Source organism: Megalopta genalis, chromosome 1 (assembly GCF_051020955.1).
Source record: "Megalopta genalis isolate 19385.01 chromosome 1, iyMegGena1_principal, whole genome shotgun sequence".
NCBI lineage: Eukaryota > Metazoa > Arthropoda > Insecta > Hymenoptera > Halictidae > Megalopta > Megalopta genalis.
This window is the reverse complement of record NC_135013.1, coordinates 17067422-17084566: the sequence shown is the minus strand read 5'-3', so window position 1 is coordinate 17084566 and position 17145 is coordinate 17067422. Positions and strand designations below refer to the sequence as shown.

Below are 17145 nucleotides of genomic sequence, written 5' to 3'. Positions count from 1 at the left end.
TGTCTCTGTAATCAACGGGGCTCTTAAAGACCCCGCATACAAGGGATAAGGTTACAGTTTCCCGTCCGATCCTAAGGGCAACGCAGCAGTTTCGCGGGGGAGGATGAAGTGGCAAGAAAAGTTGCAGCTGCGTCGGTGCCGTACAATTGTCCCATAGAGCGAACGGATTCAGCAGAACTTGCTGAAACTTTCATCCTCCCGCTTCCTTTTAAATCCATACAGTTTTCGGGTCGACGATAATCGAGTGACAACAGTTGAAAAGGAGCGGCCCCGAAAGTTCGTTCCGGCTTCCCGATCGTAGAACTCGAGACTTATACGCTCGAACCTAGGATGAAAACAAAATTGTCATTCGGAATAACAATTTACTTCCATTTAGAGCGTCAATGAAAATTTGTTTGTCAACGATCCGGCCCGTGGACGCCTCTAAATCGTTTCCAGCGTTCCCCTGGTCGCTCGAAAATCCGCCGTCAGGCAACGCGCGCAAACAGAGAAAGAACGGCGATCCCTCTTCGCTTTATTAAAAAGCTGCGAGAGCTTCCTAAAACTCGATTCCTCAACCGTCCGTCGGCATGACCGATCGTCCCGAACAAATGGAAAACTCTGTGACGCGGATCGTGACAAACAGACCTCGCGAGCGGCAATAAAAATGCCCGCTTGGGAAACAGCGTGACGCAGCGTCTGAAACGCGGTAATTACGAAGCGGTCGTATTAGGCGGATTAATGAGAAAATAACAGGAAATTAACCCGTTCGCTCGACGAGTTTCGGCGTTGGACATGGAACGCGATACGTTAAACAGCGAAGAACAACGTTAAAAAAAGAAAGCGACAACCGTAAAAAAGCGCAAAAAAGGCATACGGCGGTTACGCGTTTCCAAAAAATGAGTTTTAGGCGTCGACGGATTTCCAGCAAAGAGAAACGGGATTTCTCGCGTAGGAATGTTCGTCGACGGGCCGACGCGAGCCAAGGAAATCGAAGCGCGGTTCCCGCGTGGGCGGCGAGACGTGTTTGAGAATTTGACGATTTTCGGGCGGCGACGAATAGAAAAGCCCCAGAACGAAATGACCTTTGGAAGCGTAAACGGCGAGGAGAGGACGTCGAGAGAAAGTCGCGCGGCGGAATAGCTTCTGCGATTGTACCGCGCCTCCGGTTAAGTTTAATACTACACATTTCAATAGTATTGCATAAAACCGAGGATCCAGGCCCCGAGGGGACGCGAAGCCGACGAAGTCCTCGATTCTCTCGTGTTTTCGGCGAGCGGCACGCGTCGCGTCGCGTTCCAGGCGAGATCGGCCCATTCGACTTTTGACGTTGAACAACGCCTTGCGTCACCGACGTTGCGCGGGTTGAGCAAATATTTTGGAAACGAGCGCGCTTTCGGGAACGATAGATCGAACGGCGATGAATAGAAATCGGTTGGTAAGACAGAGATCTGGCTTCGACGACGGTGCAATTGCTCCGGAGTGCTGGTGCCACCTGCACAGAGTGCCGCGAACCAGCGATATCCTAATTAAAACGTACGCGATCGATTCAGCCGCCTTTCCCGTCCCGTTTCCCGAATCGCACCGCCGCGATTCGAGACAGCCGATTTTCTTTCATTGAATTGGTCCTTCTTCAATTTCATCGCGTCCTGCCTCTCCGTGCCACACGCGACCGTGCGAAACCGCTTTCAGGCATTCCGAGATTCGCGAATGCCGAGCGCGCAAAAGAGCGTTCATTAGCGTTCGAGTAATTGGCAGTATACGACGGAATAACATTGACGCGGACGCTCGTTATCCGTTCGCGAAAATCGTTAGGATGTTATTCGACGAGATTCAACGACGGGGCGAGATCTACTTCGAAATTAGTATCACGCTCTCCGGGTTAAGGACGCTTAATTATTACCCAACCAGTGCGAACGCACGCCAACTTTTACCATAATAACATCCGCGGGCTGCAGTTTTGCTCCTCTCCTCTCCTGCTCGATGCTTCGTAGGTTCCTCGTAATTTTTCGAACGTTCCTTCTAACGATCGTTCCGGTGTCCGGCGATCTGGAAACTTTCCATGGTTCTTCTGGTCAGTCGATGCACGCCAATGACAATTTCGAGGGTCGCGAAAATTCGAGAGAATTTTATCGTACTCGGCAATGGAAACTGAACATTGTTCCGCAATCGCCATTTTGTCGGGCAATGTTGATTGAAGGATTGAATTCTCCCTAATTGACGCTCGTGCATGAAAATGGACAATTTGGGAAGGCGAGATACGATTATTCGAGTCTCAGGGCTCGTTTTTATAATTTATGATTTATGATCGTATCTCCTGTTTCCAAATTGTTCATTTTTGTGCACAATCTGAGTGTCAATTAGGGAGAATTTAATCCTTCAATTTACATTGTCCGACAAAATGGCGATGCCGAAACAGTTTTCAGTACAAAAATGGACAATTTGGGAAGAGGATTATTCGAGTCTCAGGGCTGTTTTTATAATTTATAATCTATAATCTCCTGTTCCCAAATTGTCCACTTTTGTGCACAATCTGCGCGTCAATTAGGGACAATTTAATCTTTAAATTTACATTGTCCGGCAAAGTGGCGACCGCGAACAGTTTTCAGTACAAAAATGGACAATTTAGGAAGACGAGATACGATTGTTCGAGGCTCAGGGCTCGTTTTTATAATTTATAATTGATAATCTATAATCTCCTGTTCCCAAATTGTCCACTTTTGTGCACAATCTGAGCGTCAATTGGGGAGAATTTAATCCTTCAATTTACATTGTCGACAAAATGGCGATGTCGAAACAGTTTTCAATATAAAAATAGACAATTTGGAAAGAGGAGATACGACTACTCAAGTCTCAGGGCTCGTTTTTATAATTTATAATTTATAATCTATAATCTTCTGTTCCCAAATTGTCCACTTTTGTGCACAATCTCCGCGTCAATTAGGGACAATTTAATCCTTCAATGTACATTGTCGACAAAATGGCGATGTCGAAACAGTTTTCAATATAAAAATGGACAATTTGGAAAGAGGAGATACGACTACTCAAGTCTCAGGGCTCGTTTTTATAATTTATAATTTATAATCTATAATCTCCTGTTCCCAAATTGTCCACTTTTGTGCACAATCCGAGCGTCAATTGGGGAGAATTTACTGTACTCTTGTGCATCTCGGGACGTTTGACACGGATTTCCCGCGAACTTCTTGGTTTATCCATGAAAAATTGCTGCAAACAGCTTCCGAGCTTCTGGGCGAAAAGTGGCGCAACTTTTTAAAACACGGTTTCCCAGCGTCGGCGTTGAGATCTACGGGCGCGTTAAAATTTCAGTTCCTCGTTATTTCCTTTTCCTTATCCTGCGATCTACCTTTTGAAGACACAAAAATGTTGCAGTCGGCGGTATTTTTTGGCGAAACGATAGCATTGAACGAAGAAGCTTTGCAAACGATGACGAGCGCTCGAGAAGGTTGGAAAGCTGTGCTTTAAGAGCGCGACGCGATTAAAGTTTCAAATCGGAACACGTTTATTCCGACGTCTGCGTGCTATATTTATTGCGATCGATGGATGATTGCGGCGTCTCGCGGCGCGGTTAGCGTTTCAAAACGGTGCGAAATTGAATTCTGCGGGGAAGCGCGGTCGTTCGCTTGCAAAAATGATTTCAAAAGCGATACCATACGCCGTATTCAATTGAATGCCTCGACGAGAGCATCCGTAAAAAGTTTCAACTTGAAAAATTACCTCGAAAACAGGACGTCGCAACGACTGACCTCCCTTTTTGGATACGTACTACCCCCCGGCGAAAAGCATTCGATCGCCTTTTAAGCTTTTACAAAACCGGACCAAGTATACTTGAATGTCCTTTTTTAATTTAAAGAGATACTAGTTTACTGTACGAACGAAAATGTCAAAAATGCGTTTTCTAGATCCTCGGTTAAATTTTGTAGATCGAGAAATCCATTAGCGTTGTTACGAGTTACAAACAATCAAAGATCGCGAAAGCCGCAGTTATTACGGATTCCATTATTTTTTCCATTTATTATTATCTATTCCATTATTTCGCAGTTATTTCCATTATTCCATTATTATTATTACGGATTCTGTAGCTTGACGATGCGCTTCGAAAGGTATTCGAATACTTTTTGCCAGGGCTTATGCATAACTACAATAGAACCTCGATTATCCGAGTTAAGCAGAGTGACATGAACGATGCGCTGTGCCTGAACAGTTACTTAGTCACAGTGTCAGACTTAATCTTGACTGATTCGCAGAGTAAATCGCTTTGCATATAAGTTGTTCTAGGCTGAGCTGATTACACGTGAAACATATTCGAGTAGCAGAGAATTTTCATATATCGAAGGATCAACTGTACTTGTGTCATTGACTCGCGTAATCCTTATACGCTGCATGAAAATAGATCGGACTGCTTTCGGGACATTAATCAACGAAGATTTGCAACGTGGAAGATTGATTTTTCGTTCGACAATCTTTGATTCGGTAAAAACGCCTCGCGCGACAGTCGCCCGAGTTTTGGGAAACCGCGAGGGACTCGCCGCAAACTCTGCGATGATCCCATTAATCATTCGATGCTCCTGGTCGCAGTTCCTTAATGGGTTAACCGGCTGCCGGCGGTGAGATTGCATACTTACGCCTCCGCCTAGGAACTTGGGATTATCAATTAAAGAGGATTCTGCGCGTGGGCGGTGCCGCGACACGACCACGTGCGCACGGATAGACATTAATACCAATACTCAGTGAGGGGAAACGAGAGAGAGAGAGAGAGAGAGAGAGAGAGAGAGAGAGAGACGCAGCAGCGATTCGCGTAAACTTGTCGGCCGGTTTCAGGTTCGCCGCGATGAGAATCGGAAACATGATCTATCGGCGATAAACGGGCACGCGCGCCGCCTGCCATTTCGCGGCGTGCACACGAATAATAAAGGTAAACGATAACGATGTCCCGCGGGAAATTAACGAGTCTATATGCGCGTAAGCGGATCCCAGTCGCTAATTAATTTTAATTGGCTCCGGGCTACTCGCGTCCGGCTCAGTCGGATTTGTTCCCGACCAGATCGCTTTGTCAAGGCTTCCCGAACAACCGATAACTCGGAACGATCTTTTCTCCGGTTTTGTGTTCCCTCGGCTGAAGGGAACATTTATCTACGAGAGCGCGTTGCTCACCGCCATAAGCAATTTAGAATACTGAAAATGCGTTTCTGCACTATCCCGATGAAATCCCCGCAAAGTCTTTTGAATAAATCGTTGTTATTTTGCCGTTTCTCCTTTTATATTCGTAGGTCGAACGATGCAGGACGCACTCGTAAAATGCATATTTATTTATTCATAACTCTTGCGATCTCCAATGTAGCTATTCGTATTGCTTCAAACCTGCATAAATGCGCGTGCAAAAGTGACCGGGGTTCGATGGTTCTCTTTCCAATTAATTTCGAAACGTTACACTGGAGTGTCTCATTGAAGGGGACATTTGTCTGCGAGGCGCGTTGATTACCGACGTAAGCAATTTAGGATTCCGAAAATATGTTTATCGTCGATCTCGACGAAATACCTGCCGGGTTTCTTCATTGAAATTTCCTTTAACATTTCCTCGATTCTTCTTTTACAGATTTTTACTTTAGTAGATCGAACGATAGTCATATTCGTAAAATGCGTACTTATTTATTTATCCGTAACTCTCACAATTGCCAATCCAACGTACTGTAAAAATGTATCGTGTTGCTTCAAACCTGTATCGATGCTCGTGCAAAAGTGACCGGGGTTCGATGGTTCTCTTTCCAATTAATTTCGAAACGTTACACTAGAGTGTCTCATTGAAGGGGACATTTGTCTGCGAGGCGCGTTGATTACCGACGTAAGCAATTTAGGATTCCGAAAATTGTTATCGAAAATGTTTATCGTCGATCTCGACGAATTACCTGCCGGGTTTCTTCATTGAAATCTCCTCGAATATTTCCCCGATTCCTTTTTTACAGATTTTTTCTTTAGTAGATCGAACAATAGTCATATTCGTAAAATGCGTACTTATTTATTTATCCGCAACTCTCACAATTTTCAATCCAACGTCCTATAAAAATGTGCCGTGTTGCTTCAAACCTGAATCGACGCACGTGCAAAAGTGACCGGGGTTCGATGGTTCTCTTTCCAATTAATTTCGAAACGTTACACTAGAGTGTCTCATTGAAGGGGACATTTGTCTGCGAGGCGCGTTGATTGCCGACATAAGCAATTTAGGATTCCGAAAATATTTTTAACGTCTATCTCGACGAATTACCTGCCGGGTTTCTTCATTGAAATTTCCTTTAACATTTCCTCGATTCTTCTTTTACAGATTTTTTCTTTAGTAGATCGAACGATAGTCATATTCGTAAAATGCGTACTTATTTATTTATCCGTAACTCTCACAATTGCCAATCCAACGTACTGTAAAAATGTATCGTGTTGCTTCAAACCTGTATCGATGCTCGTGCAAAAGTGACCGGGGTTCGATGGTTCTCTTTCCAATTAATTTCGAAACGTTACACTAGAGTGTCTCATTGAAGGGGACATTTGTCTGCGAGGCGCGTTGATTACCGACGTAAGCAATTTAGGATTCCGAAAATTGTTATCGAAAATGTTTATCGTCGATCTCGACGAATTACCTGCCGGGTTTCTTCATTGAAATCTCCTCGAATATTTCCCCGATTCCTTTTTTACAGATTTTTTCTTTAGTAGATCGAACGATAGTCATATTCGTAAAATGCGTACTTATTTATTTATCCGCAACTCTCACAATTTTCAATCCAACGTCCTATAAAAATGTGCCGTGTTGCTTCAAACCTGAATCGACGCACGTGCAAAAGTGACCGGGGTTCGATGGTTCTCTTTCCAATTAATTTCGAAACGTTACACTAGAGTGTCTCATTGAAGCGGACATTTGTCTGCGAGGCGCGTTGATTGCCGACATAAGCAATTTAGGATTCCGAAAATATGTTTAACGTCTATCTCGACGAAATAATTGCCGGGTTTCTTCATTGAAATTTCCTCAAACATTTCCTCGATTTTTCTTTTACGTTATCAGATCGAACGATAGACACATTCGTAAAATGCACATTTATTTATTTATCCTGAACTCTCACAATTGTCAATCCAACGTCCTATAAAAATGTATCGTGTTGCTTCAAACCTGCATCGACGCACGTGTAAAAGTGACCGGGGTTCGATGGTTCCCTTTCAATTAATTTCGAAACGTTACACTGGAGTGCCTCGCTGAAGCGTTAAACGGTTGAAGTTTGCCCGTGTCAATATTATAAAATGTAGTCTTGCCGCATACCGCGGCGCAATTTCAAGGGTTTAGAGACGGACGGAGATGCACGCCGGTGCATCGCCGCGACGCGATCCTTGCCAGCGCCGTCGGAGCAACGCAGCTGGCAAACATTGCGCAAGAAACGACACATCGAGGCAACGATCGCAAACGAGATGCGGCGAAATTTGAACGGTAGAAAGTCGAGAGGTTTCCGTCTATATAATTACGAGTAATTGCCAGCCGCAACTAGGACCGTCCACAAATACGGAGAACAACGTGGCTCCTCCGGTCGACCATGCGTTCCGATCGCGGTAGCCTCGCAGAAATTATGCGGTTCGAGAGACGAAACCATCCGACGAAGTACAAACATCTTTCCCGTGCCGGGGAACACGGAGTTTCAAACAGGCGGGGAGCGTGTGTGCTGTCTGGAACTTCAAGGTATCGTCACGATAGCGGAATCGATCCCTAATGGCCCGATGCTTTTCCAATTTCCGAAGGAATCGCTTGTCAAATCAAACGGGCGCGCGTTCTATGAATATTCCAATGGTCGAACTGCCGAAATAAACGCAGTTAAATGTAATCGAGGGGGAATCGTGGGGTAGAAAAAATCGTGGGGGGAAATTGATTTCAGGGAAATGACCATCGTTTCGCTCGGAACGATGATCGATGGTAGACGATGAATTCGACTAGATCGAAGAGAAGATCGACTAGTCGCACAGTGCGGATAAAAATCGAGAACTTGTTGTTCAATTTTGTACTGATCGTTCGACGATGTCAGCGATCGATAAGTAAACTGTACGAGTTGAAACATTAACCCTTTGCACTCGAAGCTATTTTAATTATATTTGAAACATATTTCCTGATCTACGGTGTTTCTATTTTATACGATTTATCGCGATTTATGCATATGAAAGCCTATTGGCAAGTACGAAACTTGCAATTTTCAGAGTCTTTTAGATATAAACGAGTCCGATACTATTACAATTATCTTGAAAAATAGTATAGCAATTTTTGGTGGCGCCTCAGAGTCGCCACCTCGAGTACAAAGGGTTAATACCCGAAAATAGAGGATCGATTACAGTTAAGTATACTCGACGAGTTATATATAAGAAATTAGTATAAAATATATTAATATTATATTATTATATTATTATATTAATATTATATATATATTATTATTATATTATTATATAATAATATATTATTATTATTATATTATTATATATATATTATTAATATTATATATATTAATATATTAATATTAGTATTAAATACATAAGAAATTATAGTATTTCTTATATATTTTAACTATGAAGAATTTGAACGAGACCGTGTATAATCATATTTACAATTCAGAGACGTCTATCTTCTTAAAAAATGCATTTGAAAGGAAACGTCTCGGAATATTCCGCACATTTTGACCAGCTTTCCGCGTCGAACTGTCTCTTAAAAGGAATCCACGCATCGACAAACGGTTACAAAAGGAGGTCGGTGAATATTTTCCGGCCGCACTGTGCGCGCCGGTTTAGACATCGCGAACGAACATCTTCGAAAGAGCTTGCAATGATGTGAAGTATGCGTGCCGGGATAGGCTGCGGAACGATAGATTCCGTTGAGCCGATTGTTCGCTGTTCTCTCCGAGTAGGAACGAAGAAGAAGACAAGACCGGGCGAGGCTAGTGAGGCTAGGATCGCGGCGAAAAGAATAGCGAATCGCTCTCGTCGATCTGTTTTGTCGCGCGAAACAAAAGCGGCCGAACTTCCGCCGATAGAGAGAGTCTGCGACTAGAAACGATCTTACGGTCTTAAGCCTCGGATTTCGTCGCTATCGTGAGACCGTGCCAGCCGAGAAGCCGAACGAGCCAAGGAGCCAAGAGCCCGCGAAGCCAAGAAGCGCGTGACAGTCCGCGATATATACGTACAGAGCCCGACTTCCGTATCGGTTTCCGATAAAGCTCCTCGAGAATGCCGCGTAATTTGTCGGAGACCGACAGAAAGAAGAATCAATTCGATAAGGTGGAACGGGTTCATTTATTGTCCCTAATGAAGCAGTATGCCCCGCAGTTGGACAAGAGCACCTCGACGCTCGCCCGCAGGAAAATCTGGACCACCATCGAGAACGAGTTCAGGAAGATGGTATTTACGCGGAAGACATCCGCCCAGTTGAAGAAGTACTGGCAGAACTACAAGTACCACTGCAAGAAGGCCAAGGAGCTTGCAAAGGTACGCGTTTCTCCCACGAATTATTCGGCCGCTCTGAAAACCTTTCTCCTGGCCAGCGCGAAACTTCTAATTGATCTGACAGGTTCGTCGCGGCGGGGCTTGAAAATAGCGCCGCTTCGAATTAAAGAATTCCTTTTATTCGGTCGAATAAATCCTACTTCCGAGTGAAGTTTCCTTTCATTTTTTCCATTCGGACCGAAGGGTTTCCAGCTTTTAATACGACAACGTTCTCAGCTCGATCGAACGTTAATATTGTGGTTAACATAATAATTAGCATATATATTTAGCAATATTAATATATAATAATATTTAGAAATATTTAGCAATATTAATATATAATAATATTTAGAAATATTTAGCAATATTAATATATAATAATATTTAGAAATATTTAGCAATATTAATATATAATAATATTTAGAAATATTTAGCAATATTAATATATAATAATATTTAGAAATATTTAGCAATATTAATATATAATAATATTTAGCAATATTTAGCAATATTAATATATAATAATATTTAGCAATATTTAGCAATATTAATATATAATAATATTTAGCAATATTTAGCGATATTAATATATAATAATATTTAGCAATATTTAGCAATATTTAGCGATATTAATATATAATAATATTTAGCAATATTTAGCAATATTTAGCAATATTAATATATACGACGCTTCGCCAAAAAGGTAATTCCATTTTATTTCAGGCATCCAATATAAAGTTTTATACACAAAATTCCATCGAACTTCACGATCGGGGCTTCAGCGTTTCCCTCGTTATATTATTGCAGGACTCCGAATGGAATCGACACCGAGTCCAGGTTGAGAGCAGACCCGCATCCAAGTTTTCGGAAAGCCAGCACAGTTCTCAGCCGCCGTCTGAAACGAAGGACTGGCCCAGCGAAACGCAAGAAGATGGACGCCCGTCGTTAGACGTAATCGGTATCTTGATCCTTATTTCTAGAACACCTGACGTTCCGCGATAATTTGCACGGAAGGACGTCGGAAATTCGAGAAAATGGTACTCGTAAGAAGTTATGGTATCTCGTAAAAATATAGTAGTAAAGCGAACGACTGCGTTCGATGGAATTTAATGCGTGTACTTCCGCATTACGAGTTGCCATATTTTTGTGCTTCACGACGGCAATACGTTTTGCTATTTTCGAAACTAATTGCAATAAAAATTTGTAAGAATTCCCGCGTCTACAGTGTACACGTGCACTGTCACGCTGTCGTGTTAATAATTGATTAGGCGATCGACTTATTACACGAGACGTCGGAGCTGTATTTTCGGATCCGACGTCGGGAGTATCGAGACGTTAGACTGAACTTTAGATTTATAGAAGATTATAGTCATACAGTAATGTCTCCCTAATTGACGCTCAGATTGTGCAGAAAAATGGACAATTTGGGAAGAGGAGCCTTGCGAATTCGAGCCTCGCGACTCGTTTTTATAGTTACCGATTTTCAACAATTATAAAAACGAGTTGCAAGGCTCGAATAATCGTATCTCCTCTTCCCAAATTACTGTGCATTGAAAGTACAGTAATGTCTCCCTAATTGACACTGAGATTGTGCAGAAAAATGGACAATTTGGGAAGAGGAGCCTTGCGAATTCGAGCCTCGCGACTCGTTTTTTATAGTTACCGATTTTCAACAATTATAAAAACGAGTTGCAAGGCTCGAATAATAATCGCATCTCCGCATCCCAAGTTGTCCATTTTTCTGCGCAATCCTAGCGTCAATTAGGGAGACATTACTGTACACGCGCGTGAATTATTTAAAATTTCTGCAGAGATTAGTTTGGAAGTCATGTTAACCCTTTGCACTCGAAGCTATTTTAACTGTAAATTAAAATTACATGTAATATATATATATAAATTAAAATATATATAATTTAAATTTAATATATATTTAATTCAATACATATAAATTAAAATTACAGTATTTTTATTTTATACGATAAAATGCATTTTATGCATATGAAATCGACTCTTGGGACTCGCGCAACAGTTACACTCTTAACAATGTTTTACATCTAAACTTTGTTAACATAAAAATGATCTTAAAACGCGACGTAACAAATTTTAGCGGTGCCTCTGAGTCACCACTCGTGTTCAAAGGGTTAATCTCGCTAGTAAATACTTACGTTCGACTTTTGAAGATCTCTCGTGCGTAAAGATGGAGAAAGAGGACGCGGACGGAGGAGCGTCCAGCGACCACGGCGGTCCCGAGTGCGACGAACTGGACGAGAAGAAGGATGTTTCTAGTTTAGACCATTCGACTGATTGCAAAACGAGAAATCGCATCGTGGTGTCCAGCGCGAACATTTCGGACAACAGCGTGACGGTGTCGGTCCTCTATCCGGACGCTAACGACCGCTCCGCGAAAGATGAATTACACTCGTGCTCAAGTAAGAAGCGGTTTCCAGTAATCGTAGAAAACGAATGGTTGCGGGCACCGGAGTTTACCGACGCGTTCTCTCTTCGGATTCTAGCGGACGTTTTATGGCAGTCGCGGGAACAGAGGCGCACCTGCGAGGACTCTTCCGACTCTCAAAACGCAAGCAAGGGGCAGCAAACAGATTGTTAGTTTCGCACGTCTATAGGGGGACACGTTAGTTCGTAGTTTTCCAAATGTGTGCGCCGAGGACACTTAAGGGACATTAACTCTGCAACGTTACCCGGCTTGTGCTCGGGTTATGAATCGTTATACCGGGGGACCATCCTAGAAACTCCGCGAAACTTCGCCAAGATATGTTAGCATAACGTACGGCGGCGAGATCGAAATTCTCCCGAAGCAGTCGAAGAAACGTCTCGCCTCCGATTCGTCACAGTTCTCCGAATCTTGTAACGCGAACGAGCGAAAGTTGTTTTTGAGAACAGGCCTCGATGGTACCGTTGCAGAGTTATAATTTCAATCTCCAGTTACTTTTTTATTTTTCATTTAACTTTCTAAGGTTCTGAAACTGCACGCGCAAACACTCAGGAAGTTTGATAATAGAGACAGTTTAAAGGGGGGAGGAGGGGGCGTCGTGCGAAAGAAACTTTGGGAAAGGTCGGGCGAGCCGTGCGTTGCTCGGAGACGCGGCGAGCTTGAGAGAAAAGTTCGCGAAGCGGTGTTGCGTGTAACGGCAATTCTTTTCGAGTAGGTAACGAAGAGCGCGACTCGTCGAAGCACAGGATACGCCCCGAAGAGCTCGCGAGAAGAATCCTGCCCGCGTCTCTCTCCGCTGAGACCGCGGAGAGCACTACAGCTGTTGTCCCGACGAAACGGGACGTCGTCGAGAGGAACGAACCTCTCGGGTCGAAGATTTTCGTTACCAACTATCCGAACCAGCTGAAGCACAGGCTGTTACTGCAACATCTCGAAGTTCGTTGATCGAGAGCACGTTTATCGGGTTACGCCACCTTTTCTTTTTCTTGTCTGAAACGCCGTACAGTTGTTAACACTGGAAAGACTGAAACTTAGTATTATACCTGTATTGCCCAAAAGCAGTCAAAATCACTGCATTCGTGAAAGAATAACTAATGTGTAAAGAAATTTGTTTAAAATTAATTTTTAATATTTTTTTATATTGTTTACAGTTGTATAACAGGTTATTAGTAAATATTAACGATAAAAAAATTTAAGATACGAATAACATAAAGATACGAATAACAAGTACTGCTTTAGCTTATATCGAGCAACTGCAACTTGTCTAGTATACGCCCAAATTGACGATTTATCATGTAACGGTAATCGAAAAAAAATGAAAAATTTTATTTCAATACAGAGCCGAACTGGTCATATAAGAAATTTACTCAATTCAATAATAAGAGTCATTTGATTATTTTATATTTCCCAAGCAGTCAAAACGACTGCTTTTGGGCAATATAGGTATAACATATACAATATATATAAGATATAATATTATATAAATATAATATTAATAATATTATTAATATTATATTTATATAATATTATATCTTCGTGATGTATATATATATACCGAAAATGAAGGAGGGAGGGAGGTAACTACAATGATTAATAAACGCATTTATATTTTGTACAAAAAGTCACAAAATTCTAAGAAACTGTATCATTATATGCATAATTTTTTTTTTAATTGAAATTAAAAAGCAGTCAAAATGACTCCCTTGGAAAATCTAGTGTTAACCCTTTGCACTCGAAGCTGTTTTAACTGAAAATATGAAATCATTTTTTACAGTATTTCTACTTTATATAATAAAATGCATTTTATGCATATGAAATTGACTCTTGAGATTCGCACAACAGTCGCGCTCTTAACAATCTTTTAAATATAACCTTTGTTAATATCAAAAATTATCTTGAAAGGTGACATAACAAATTTTCATTGTGCCTCAGAGTCACCACTCGAGTGCAAAGGGTTAATATGTTTTCAAGCCTCTGCACACATTTTCTTCGTACTCTATTCAGATATATTTGTGAATACATTTACCATCTGCTAGCTTCCTCTTCGTTCAGGCCATTCTGCAATTTGTCGCTGCAATCGGCTTTCATTTTTCTAAATTTTCGAAGTGGCGTATCCGTTAAAGGTATCATTTTGGCGCGACGAAATTTAGAAATCTGATTCCAACGCGTTCTTCTCGTTCGTTGTTGCATTCGAGAACAGCATCGGAAAACGTTGTTTTTGCAACTTCGAATCATTTCTCGACCGGTAGAGAACGAGAAGAACGGAGTCGCATTGGAATGATCCCTCGAAAGACCGAAAACGGATTGCGCTTGAGAATAGAATTTTTCGCTGCAGACGGAGGAGAAGCGTCTAAAGGTGAAGATCGCCGAGATGGGGGTTCAGGAGGTTCAGCTCAGGATAAAAGCGGTGCACGAGAATATGCGACGCACGGAGGAACTTCATCGATTAAATCTGGCGCGCGCGGCAGCCGGAAACGTGAATTTTTAAATGTCGAAAGCGGATAGCCCGCACGCATTCGACGGATGTACAGTTGTCGATAACACAGAGGATTTCGTTCGAATAGTTTACACGCGACGAACAGGCTGCGGATTTCGTGCGTTTATTAAATGCATCGCGAATTGCGTTGCTCCATTCGCGCTTGCTATTATAGATACGTTCCAGACGTCCGTCCGAAACTAATTAATAAGTAATCGACTTGTAGCTAATAAGAAAGCCATCTTATATTGAATATAACTTAATTGAATATATATATATATATATATATATATATATATATATATATATATATATACATATATTATAATTAATTATAATTGTATTATAATATTTATAATATTATATTATATAATTATATTATAATTGTAATATAATTATAATATACATTATTATAATTATAATTATATATATAATAATATAATAATATATTATAATTATATAATATAATATTATAAATATTATAATATAATTATAATTATATAATATAATATTATAAATATTATAATATAATTATAATTTAATATAATTAATAATTATATTATAATATTATATTATATTAATTAATAATTATATTCAATATATATTGAATATAACTTAATTGGCGTTGCGATCCAATAAAATTCGAAGTTGGACAAAGTTTTTGACGAGCATTTTGTTTCGTTTAGCCTGCGATAGCGCGCCCTAATCGAGCGCACGAAATTTTCGAATATAATTCATCGAAATTGGCCCATGAAACTTTTCAATTGCATAAGCATCCGCAGTCTAATAACGCGACTCCGTCGGAGAGTAATTTGTTGCAAACTAGCGAAACTTTCGTTTCGAGCTGTTTTCGCGTTCGGACGCGAAATTTCATAAATCGACGTTCAATCGGGAACGCTCGATGAATCGCGTTCGGTTTCGGATATTGGATCGAAGAGAGGGTGCCGGGGAAGAATAACGTATATCCGACGAGTGTGCTTCAAGTTATTTTTATTAATCACCACCGGTTATCGTGTGTTACGACGTCGTCGTCATTTAGAAAAAACGCATGGAACCATACAAAATAACAATGCGCTTAGATTTTCGTGGTAACCGAGCAACATTTCAAAGTCGCGTATCGATTTTACTTCTTCGCGCGTTTCCGTCGACCGATCGATCGTGATCGCCGGATCGTCGACGGACCCCGTGAATCGTCAACGAGCTACGGAACAGTAACGTTTATCACATAACAAGACTCTTATTCATCATTTTTTTTTTGTATTTTATTTTTATTGTGTGTCGCGGTTTCCTTATATCCACCCACCGTCGTTCCCGTATTTGTCGTTTCCGAATTGCCTCTTCGCGCGGTCATTGGCTTTCGCCCCCGTCGTTACCGTAATACACCGTATATTCCGTCCAGCCGTTTCTCTCCGTCGCGTTGTCTCGCAATAAGTGATTCTCCTCGTATTTAGTGATTGTTAATAATTATCACAGAAAGTTCGTAAAACAAAGACCTTGACGTTTTTGTAAATTGTACACGTGTGTATCCATCATCGTGTGTGTTCATCATTGTCCGTTCGTGTGTGCGTGCGCGTGCGCGTGTGCATATCCCAAGTGTAGTTTAGTTCATCTGTCGCATCTCTGACAATGCATGTGTGTGTGTGTGTGTGTGTGTACGTGTATATTCTTCGTGTACGCGTGTCTTCTTGTTTCGAGAAGCGTCTTTTTTTCCATTGCTATTCTCCTCCGTGAAGTTTTTCGCGATTAGTTGCGTTTAGTCCAGCGAAAGAGTTACAAGAAACGCGTTCCTTAAGGCTGCGACCTTAATCATAGGTCGCACGGCGACGGGGCTCGTTGCTGACGCGACGCGTACAACTACGGATTCCACGGCTTTCGAATTGACAACGAGAAACCGGATTCCTATCAAACGTCAGAGATGGGCAAGTAACGAAACAATTCGTCGACGCGCGGTCAAATCATTCATTCGACGGACACGTTCGCTGTCGCCAATCGTCAAAAATTCCGTGCGAGACTGTTTCGGGTTCGACACAGTTAACAAATCTCTCATGGTCGCGTCGACAACGTCTCGGCCGCCGTAGGACGTCGAACGGAGGCCGCAGCCTCGTTATTAGACGGAAAAAACTTGTCACGATGCTGCTCGTAAGTAGAATAACAGTAGATTAGCGTTTAGTATTTAGAACTAGGCGGTAATAACAGCGATGCGAGTAGCGATACAAGTATAACGGTACGCATTAGAGTAGCCCCTTTAAATCTGCAGCATTTCAAGATATTTAGTGTTACGCTATAGTAGAACAGCTCCTTCGAACGTCATGCTCGCGCCAAGGAGAGCTCTGTCTCTCCTTGGAAAATCGTCGTCGGTGCGTTGTACGAGTGAGAGGGAGAAAGAGAGAGAGAGTGAGGGACAGAGGAAGGAGGGAAAAAGAGAGGGAGAGGAAGCGACGGAAAATGGGTGTTCTTCGGGATTCCTGGAGGGTCGAGGAGGGTCGGAAAGGGTCGGGAAGGGTGAAAGGTGGCGAGGGAAAGAGAGAAAGAAGGTCACCGATACCCTGATTTTCGCATCGATCGTCCGAGAGACAGGAGTTCTCGCTGGTTCCGACGCAAGGATCGCGCGGAACCGTTCTCGCAAAGGCGAGATCGCTATCAAACTGTCTCTCTATCTCGAGGGTCGAATTCAATTCCGAACAGATTCCACCCGTTACACGTCGGTCTGACATCTGTTCGCGTTTAG

At 41.9% G+C, this 17145-nt stretch overlaps 1 protein-coding gene across 1 annotated transcript; it reads left to right on the top strand.

Moving 5' to 3' along the window:
* The first annotated feature begins 8935 nt into the window (after nt 1-8935).
* On the top strand, nt 8936-14540 carry LOC143263819 (uncharacterized). Its single transcript, XM_076528580.1, has 6 exons — nt 8936-9492; nt 10297-10447; nt 11670-11918; nt 12003-12092; nt 12657-12877; nt 14277-14540. The coding sequence occupies exons 1-6, from the start codon at nt 9235-9237 to the stop codon at nt 14427-14429; spliced, it is 1122 nt and encodes a 373-aa protein (XP_076384695.1). The 5' UTR covers nt 8936-9234; the 3' UTR covers nt 14430-14540.
* Nucleotides 14541-17145: the final 2605 nt, after the last annotated feature.

What these genes read in the sequence shown, in the direction of transcription:
- LOC143263819 (XM_076528580.1), top strand. Translation starts at nt 9,235, where the DNA reads ATGCCGCGTAATTTGTCGGAGACCGACAGAAAGAAGAATCAATTCGAT. An exon ending in AGGCCAAGGAGCTTGCAAAG is followed by an intron (nt 9,493 to 10,296) that starts GTACGCGTTTCT and finishes ATATTATTGCAG; the next exon opens with GACTCCGAATGGAATCGACA. An exon ending in CAAGGGGCAGCAAACAGATT is followed by an intron (nt 12,093 to 12,656) that starts GTTAGTTTCGCA and finishes CTTTTCGAGTAG; the next exon opens with GTAACGAAGAGCGCGACTCG.